Source organism: Myotis brandtii, unplaced genomic scaffold (genome assembly GCF_000412655.1).
Source record: "Myotis brandtii unplaced genomic scaffold, ASM41265v1 scaffold166, whole genome shotgun sequence".
NCBI classification, from domain to species: Eukaryota; Metazoa; Chordata; class Mammalia; order Chiroptera; family Vespertilionidae; genus Myotis; species Myotis brandtii.
Genome location: NW_005356087.1, coordinates 1,036,653 through 1,045,420, shown reverse-complemented (window position 1 = coordinate 1,045,420; position 8,768 = coordinate 1,036,653). Strand labels below are relative to the sequence as shown.

At 44.9% G+C, this 8,768-nt stretch overlaps 1 protein-coding gene across 3 annotated transcripts in view; it reads right to left on the bottom strand.

Moving 5' to 3' along the window:
• Positions 1 to 8,768, bottom strand: part of SMAD9 (SMAD family member 9) — a 63,782-nt gene that overhangs the window by 51,619 nt on the left and 3,395 nt on the right. For 2 of the 3 annotated variants that reach the window (XM_005862734.2, XM_005862733.2), the window contains exon 2: positions 1,101 to 1,358. The exons of the other annotated variant lie outside the window; for it this stretch is intronic. In XM_005862734.2, coding sequence (XP_005862796.1) covers positions 1,101 to 1,358 — 258 coding nt within the window. The remainder of the gene's footprint in view (positions 1 to 1,100; positions 1,359 to 8,768) is intronic. 3 annotated transcript variants of the gene reach the window in all.

Genomic DNA, 8,768 nt, shown 5'->3' with positions numbered 1-8,768 from the left:
GCACAAATTTTTGTGCACCGGGCCTCTAGTATAAAAGATAAAATGACTGACACACAAAAATTTATGTACATTTAATAGATGTACAAGTAGTAGATGTGATGAATTTAAATGGTAGATGCATATGTAAAATAGTAGGTGTACTGCTTGAGGGAGTAAAAGGAAGAAAGGAATAACTCTAAGGGGAAGAGGCAACTTCTTTACCTTCCCACATTTTATGAATTTTTTGAGGACGGGGATAATTGTTATTAATCTTTTAATTTTACTTTTGGCACCCGAAGGCAATGCTTGCATATAGTATGAGTTCCATAAATATCTGTTAAATAAAGGAATATATGAAGAAATGAATGAGGCAGATCACAACATCTGGCACCAAATGCATTTATGTGTGCCTATAGGAACTTGTTAGCTCAGGATATTTTCTCACACTCTTGAGGTACATAAAATCTTTTTTTCATTGTCTAACTTAAACCTACTTTATAGGTGTGATAGTACATGCAATTATCACAATGGGTTTGGTTCTCCCTCTCCCTTCTACATGTTTTTTAAATTCAGCAAATATCAATTGACTAGGTCAGTGCTTCAGATGCTGTGCTTACTTCCCATAGCAAAAAGGGAGAATGCACTGCCTGGAACTGGGGCCTCGCTCTGCCCTACACATCTTTTGTAGGGGAGACTCCCTTTGATTGTTGAAAGAGGCACTCATACTGCCTGCCCTCTGGCCAGCTCTTTCTGATCAGCTTAGAGAAGTCTTTATAAGCTTATTGCTACTGGCTTTAGAAAACAAAAGCAAAACGAACAAACAAACAAAACACCTCAAAATTCCAAAGGATGCTGTTCAAGTCCATTTAATTTCTGAGAGCTTCCAAAGGATTAGGACCAAAAACCAGAGCAAAGGCATGTTGTAGCTCCAGGATAACTGCTCCAAAATGGATATAGTACTGATCATCTTAGAGGCTGGGCAGGGTCTAAGAGCACACAAGAGATTGCCATGTGAACTGTAAAACTCTACATGAACATGAGTTACAGTGATTAAAAACTATGATGCTCACACCATAAATGTGTTGAATTGTATACCACATAGACCGGCAGCTTTTACTGACCTGAGTGTTGATAGGGGCTTTCTGGCTCTGAAGGGCTTCCTGGGGAGTGAGGGTAGCTGGCTGTGCACAGGGACTGTGAGAATGCTTGCCCTGATGAGGGAGGGAATGCAGAGCATGGAGGCTGCTGGAAAGAGTCAGGATAGGTGGCGTTGTGCGGCATGAGTGGCTCACTGTGGAGGGAGGCACTGCGGAACTTGGCCAGAAGGCTCAGCTGGGGGTTATATTCGCTGTGTCTTGGCACCAATACAGGCGGCAGCACTAGCATGAGAAAGAAACCAGTGGGTTAGAATTGATCATTGGCTCATCGGCACAAAACAGAGTGGACACTTGCTGTTTTTGTCCATTTTTTTATTATAAAGTTCTGTTTTTCCTTGGGGAAGTACTGTTTCACCATTCTTAGTGCTCATTGTGAGTTGTTAATTGTAGACCCATCTTTTCCCAAAAAGTGAACTTGTGAATCAAGCTAAACCAATAGTTTCTCTCCTTGAAGCTTGAATCTTAAACAGAATGTAACAATTAACAAATAGTTTAGAGGAGAATCATTGTGAGGTCAGCATTCTAAAGAGAAACTGCCTATTTATTCCTACCACAGAAATTAGCAAACCTGTCCTACTACTTGGTCTTCTGGAGATTTGATTGTTCATGTCTTCCTTTTATTCTGACAATAAAGTGTTTGTTTGTTTGTCTGTTTAAGGAAGAATAGGTTTTTATTGCTTGCAATAAAATAATAAGTGATGTACAAAATATTTTTCCCTCAGAGACCATGGTTGAATTATTTAGATAACCAACCTAAATTTTAGCTCAGTAGTGCTGCTAAAGTAAAAACATTCTACCTGGTCTTACCAGAAAGATTTAAAGGCAACTAAAAGTTCTTTTGTAAAAGATAAACAGTGAGTAATAATATAAGTGAATAAGTAAAAGTTAAGCAGCAATAGATAACTTATAAAAGGTAAGCAGCAATAGAGAACTTATAAATAAAGCCTGTTCATTTAGCATTTCCCTTCTGGGTTTCACACTTTAAAAAGAACATGAGTTTTCTTGAACCTGATTCTGTACAAAAGCTTAGGCATTGATGCAATTCTCAAGGGCACGCACTGTCCAGGCATTCATGGCTCCTATTGACTTCTAAAGTGTCACAATGCCCAACAGAAAAAGAAGATATTCCATAAGTGTCATTGAGGTACAACCTATGACCAATGTAAATGCAAACAGAGAAGCAGAGAAAATAGAAAAAAGAAGTGATCAAAGAAATAGCCAAAGAAAATTTTCCAGAACTATAGAAGAATCCATGTCATCAGATTGAAGAGAACCAGAGTGCACATCCCAATGAATAAAAACAAATCTAAACCTAGTTATACCATATTGAATTTCAAACATCTAGACAAGTGGAATATTCTAAACGTTCCCAGAAGATCACCTCAAAGTCACCTACAAAGAAATGAAGCTCAAACTTACTTATGACTTCCCATCACCAATGCTAGATACCATAAGGCAATGGACCAGGCTTTTCTAAGGGAAAATAATTATTTTTTTTCTTTTTGCTATCCAAACTTAGATTTTAATGCAAAATGTATTAGCAACAGACACAACTTCAGAGCATCTCCATCACAAAACAACATAATTATTGGGTTCCCCCAGATTGCCCCCTCAGATAGGGGAAATCGTCTGCTTAACCTTTACATTCCTATCGGCCTAGGAACTTATGAGGAGAATACTTATTTATAATAACAGTGGGCTGAAGAGAGCAAAACACATTGTCTTCACCATTATGATGAAACTGTCCATTACTAACGGTTTTCCTCCAAGGTACAAGCTAGCTTTTCTATTTGGAATTGCTATCAACATCAGCAATAATTCTTTGGAATAGCTCATTAATTTAGGGAGTTACAATGCCACACTGAGTATGTGGCTGGTTTGAAGGAGGATGGATAGTGAGGTGCTCTGTGAATTTCAAATATAAGTCATCAGGCTTCTGGCAGCTTCTATTGTTTAATTCCATGTTATAAAGGTGGCATGATGGACTATGATTGGTTGAAATCCTCTGTTTACTGTCTGGCTTTAGAGTGGTATCTTTTTTCTTTTTTTGTTTTTACTAGAGTCAACTTGGTAATCTATACAGGAAACATGCCCATATACTGGGAAGACTTGCTTCATGTTGTGATTATCAGCATCAGTTTTGCAAAAGCACCCAACAAAAGGCTCCATGCATATAATATCAGAGACTAGAAATTATAACTAAAAAACAAAACCAAAAATCTGGTAATTTATCATCCTCTAGAGGCCCGGTGCATGAAATTCGTGCATGGTGGGGAGGGGGTCCTGCACCCTCTCCAATCCGGGACCCCTCAGGGGATGTCCGACTGCTGGTTTAGGCCCAACCAGTATGGGCCTAAACCGACAGTCGGACATCCCTCTCACAATCTGGGACCACTGACTCCTAACTGCTCACCTGCCTGCCTGCCTGATCGCCCCTAACTGCCCCCCTGCTGGCCAGGTCACCCCCAAATGCCCCCTGCTGGCGCCTAGTAGCCCCCAACTGCCCCCCCTTGCTGGCCTGGTCGCCCCTCACCATCCCCCTCTGACAACCTGGTCGCCCCTTTGCCCTCCTCTGCTGGCCCGGTCGCCTCCGCCAGCCTGGTTGCCCCACGCAGCCTTTCGGTCATCTGTTCGGTTGCAATGGTCGCTTAGGTTTTATATATATAGATGTGCATCCGACTTTTGATTACACACACACACACACACACACACACACACACACACACACACTGACATAACTTTCAATAAAAATAAAAGGGATGAGATCCAGTTAGAGATCTTCCTTGAGAGAAAACACAACAAATGCATGTTCTGGATAAAGCCTCGGCAAGATTAGGTGGAAACTCAAGCATCTTGGCTTCTCCTGAGTTCTGGAGAAGCCTATCCAGGCAAACAAGCCACTGAGGCTGGTTGGGGGCTCACAGCTCTTATCAAGCGTGAGATCAGATCTGGCCAAAGGTACAAAGAAAGTAGTTTCCTAACCCACCAGCCTTACTCCAGGCAACAAGACACCAAAAGTATCCCTATTCTACTGATGCTTGGTTTGTGGGCCTTTCCAGATAAAACTGGCAGCCACTTTTAGATAAGGAATCGCTATTTAGAAGCTTTGGGAGAAGTGTGGGGGTTCTTTGTGGACTCACTAAGACTTAGTTTTAGGAAGACTTGTGAAAATAATTCTGATCTTCAAATCCCACAATGGAAACCAATAGAAGTGCCAAAAAAATAACATAACTATAAACTAAAATATAAATATTGAGAATCGAGAAGAGGGAGAAAGAAGGCAATGTAAATTAACTAAATCCTCATCTTTTATATTAGAATCAATGAAATTATCTTAAGGTGATAAATTTTGGAAACCAATGTATAAGCACATTATATAGAGTTACCTCCATAATTTTTAGTAATAATACAGGGAAGTAGAATAAGAACTAACCAAGAATGATTAAAAGAGGTTGTTCCTGAAGATGGATGGGGTATCTCTTGTTTTTAATCACACTATCGATTTCTTACCACCTGCAAGTATTGATACAAACTTTCATGAAAAGCAAATATTTTCAAGTAAACAGACAATAATATCAATTACAAAATCTACCATTTACCTACCATAATACATTTATCTCTTTCTTAACAAGTAATAATTCTCACTTCTACATGCAGAATACAAACTAAAACAGGTGAATTGAAAGTTGGAAACTAAACCACAACAGGTAAGAGTAGCAGAGAAACAAATGATTCCTTCCCCCTTTAAAAGCCATATTTGTATATACTACCTATGACATCCTATATAATAAAAGCCTAATATGCAAATTGTTTGACCAGGAGTTCAACTGCTCGCTATGATGTGCGCTGACCACCAGGGTGCAGCAAGGAACATGGTGGGCGTTGGTGAAACAGCGCTGGCAGCGGGTGGCAGTGGAGGTGCTGCCAGCCCTGATGGGCCCTGATGAGAGCAGAACCGCGGTGGGATGGTGGAGCAGGTGAGCAGGCGGCACCAGGCCAAGGTGGGTTTGAGTGGGGACCAGGCCAAGGCAGGTGTGAGTGGGGGCCTGATCGCCCCACCAATCACCCTGCAGATGGTGACCAGCAGGTGGCAGGGCCGCCACCCGGCTTCCAGGCACTGAGGGAGCCGGGGGAGGGGGGAGAGGGGGGAAGGCCTGGCCCCGATCAATTGTCCCACAGGCGGGATGGTGGAGCAGGTGAGGGGGCAGCACCAGGCGATGGCAGGGTGCCAGGCAGGGCTGCAGGGCTGCAAGGCTGGGGGCACAAGCTGGGGTCCAATCCCTGCAGGTTACCCCAAGGGACCCCACCTGTGCATGAATTCGTGCACCGGGCCTCTAGTTAGAGAATAAACACTCAACATCACCATGAAAAAGTGACCTGCACAATAAGCCTCTGAATTTTCTTTTATGTATTACTAGAGGCCCGGTGCACGAATTCATGCACAGGTGGGGGCCAGCTGGTTTGCCCTGAAGGGTGTCCTGGATCAGGGTGGGGGTCCCGCTTGGATGCCTGGCCAGCCTGGATGAGGGGATGATGGCTGTTTGCAGCTGGTCACACCCCCTTCAGGGTGGGGGTCCCGCTTGGATGCCTGGCCAGCCTGGATGAGGGGATGATGGCTGTTTGCAGCTGGTCACACCCCCTTCAGGGTGGGGGTCCCGCTTGGATGCCTGGCCAGCCTGGATGAGGGGATGATGGCTGTTTGCAGCTGGTCACACCCCCTTCAGGGTGGGGGTCCCGCTTGGATGCCTGGCCAGCCTGGATGAGGGGATGATGGCTGTTTGCAGCTGGTCACACCCCCTTCAGGGTGGGGGTCCCGCTTGGATGCCTGGCCAGCCTGGATGAGGGGATGATGGCTGTTTGCAGCTGGTCACACCCCCTTCAGGGTGGGGGTCCCGCTTGGATGCCTGGCCAGCCTGGATGAGGGGATGATGGCTGTTTGCAGCTGGTCACACCCCCTTCAGGGTGGGGGTCCCGCTTGGATGCCTGGCCAGCCTGGATGAGGGGATGATGGCTGTTTGCAGCTGGTCACACCCCCTTCAGGGTGGGGGTCCCGCTTGGATGCCTGGCCAGCCTGGATGAGGGGATGATGGCTGTTTGCAGCTGGTCACACCCCCTTCAGGGTGGGGGTCCCGCTTGGATGCCTGGCCAGCCTGGATGAGGGGATGATGGCTGTTTGCAGCTGGTCACACCCCCTTCAGGGTGGGGGTCCCGCTTGGATGCCTGGCCAGCCTGGATGAGGGGATGATGGCTGTTTGCAGCTGGTCACACCCCCTTCAGGGTGGGGGTCCCGCTTGGATGCCTGGCCAGCCTGGATGAGGGGATGATGGCTGTTTGCAGCTGGTCACACCCCCTTCAGGGTGGGGGTCCCGCTTGGATGCCTGGCCAGCCTGGATGAGGGGATGATGGCTGTTTGCAGCTGGTCACACCCCCTTCAGGGTGGGGGTCCCGCTTGGATGCCTGGCCAGCCTGGATGAGGGGATGATGGCTGTTTGCAGCTGGTCACACCCCCTTCAGGGTGGGGGTCCCGCTTGGATGCCTGGCCAGCCTGGATGAGGGGATGATGGCTGTTTGCAGCTGGTCACACCCCCTTCAGGGTGGGGGTCCCGCTTGGATGCCTGGCCAGCCTGGGTGAGGGGCTGAGGGCCATTTTCAGGCTGGCGGGGGACTGAAGCTCCCAACCTCTCCTTTTTTTCTTTTTTTTTTAATTCTGGGATTTATTTACCTTCTATAGCTGTCACTGGAACTGAGAGCCGGCTTTAGCTCTGAGGCTCGGCTCCAGCTCTGAGACCTCGGCTGCTGAAAACAGGTATCTGCGTTTGTTTGGCTTCTATAATTGAAACACTGTTGCAACTCCAGCTCAGCCGGCTGGCTGAAAGCATGGGGTTTGTTTAGCTTCGATAATTGCAACATTGTTTCTTAGAGTGCAAGCTCAGAGCCCAGCAGCGGCAGGCGGGGAACCTTGGCTTCCTCCTGCACTGGAGCAAGCAAGCCTCCTGTTCGCTTCAGATGCGTGGCTGCCGGCCGCCATCTTGGTTGGCCGTTAATTTGCATATTGCCCTGATTAGCCAATGGGAAGCGTGCCGGAGGTACGGTTAATTACCATGTTTGTCTATTATTAGATAGGGTATGAATATGCAGGAATAAAAAGATGACTTGCCTCATGAATAGTCTGAAAATGAGGGGCTGCAAAGTAGTAAATGACATATGGCTTCTTTTCAATGATGCTTCTTCATCACAATGTTAACGAAGTTCAAATAAACACTCATTTTTCTTTTTTAATGAAGAGGAATTTGAATAATTTCTGTGACTTCAGTTTTCATGTGAGATATCTACAGTGTATTCCTACCATTAATAAACAAAATGCCTCATAGACTCCTGAATGGAAATACTTCTATTCTTCATGGCATGCAGATTGAGGCATCAAAAGAAAAGAAAGAATATGTTTTTCTTTATTGAGACAAATATCTTGATAATATACTTTTACTATCTGGGTAAAACCAAAAGCAGTGAATACTGGTATAGAAAACTGATAGTATCATCCTGGTTATTTGGCCAGAGGGGCTCAGTTACCTTAGATTTGCACTGATCATATTTTTAAATACTTTTATTAAAAACTTAGCTGTCTTAGTCCATTTTTAATAAAGTATTTACTACTCTGCAGTCCATAACAGAAATACCGCAGACTGGGTGCTTATAAACAACAGAAATTTATTTCTCACAGTTCTGGGAGCTCGGAAGTCTGAGATCAGGGTGCAGCATAGTTGGTTCCTGGTGAGAGCCCTCTTCCTGGTTGCAGAGGGCCATCTTCTCACTGTCCACACATGGTAGAAGAGGCCAGGGACCTCTCTCAAGCCTCTTTATAAGGACACTAATCCTATTCATCAGGTTCTGCCCTCATTACCTAATCACCTCCCAGAGGTTCCTCCTGTTAATACCATCACCTTATGCATTAGGCATTGGGCTTTCAACATAAGTATTTTGAGGGAACACAAACATTCAATCCATATCAATAGCTATTCCTAAACAGAAAATTTCATTTCCACATCTCAACTGCTACTTGCAAATATGACATAGTGAATTTTCAGACATTTGTTTCAATTTTATGCCACCCTTTAAATACCACACTATCTTAATACGTGTTACATAAAGGAAAATAGTGGAAGGAATTACTGCATACATGGGGGTAAACTACTGAGCTGAAAACAGCTTTTGTATCTTTTTCAGAAATCATGTGGTTTTGAAACAGGATGAGTATTTTATGTAAAGGAGAAATTACAGGATAGATTCCAAGATGGCTGAAGAGTAGCTGGAAGCTGTGCCCACTTGCTCCCAGCCCCAAATCAGATTTATAGCTAAATTACAGAGCAACCAACCTGAAAAACCAATTGAAATATTATAACCAAGGCTTTACAGAAGAAGCCACATAGAGACAGATAAGAAGGGCGGAGAAGTGGAAAGGGAATAAAATATAGTAAAATCAGAGGCATGGAAATGGAATAGACTGACAATTTTCAGAGGGAAGGGGGTGGGGGAGCAGGAAGGGATTAAACAAAGATTTTATATGCATACTAGAGGCTCAGTGCACGAATTCGTGCATGGTTGGGGTCCAGCCAGCCACTCTTATCAAGGCTG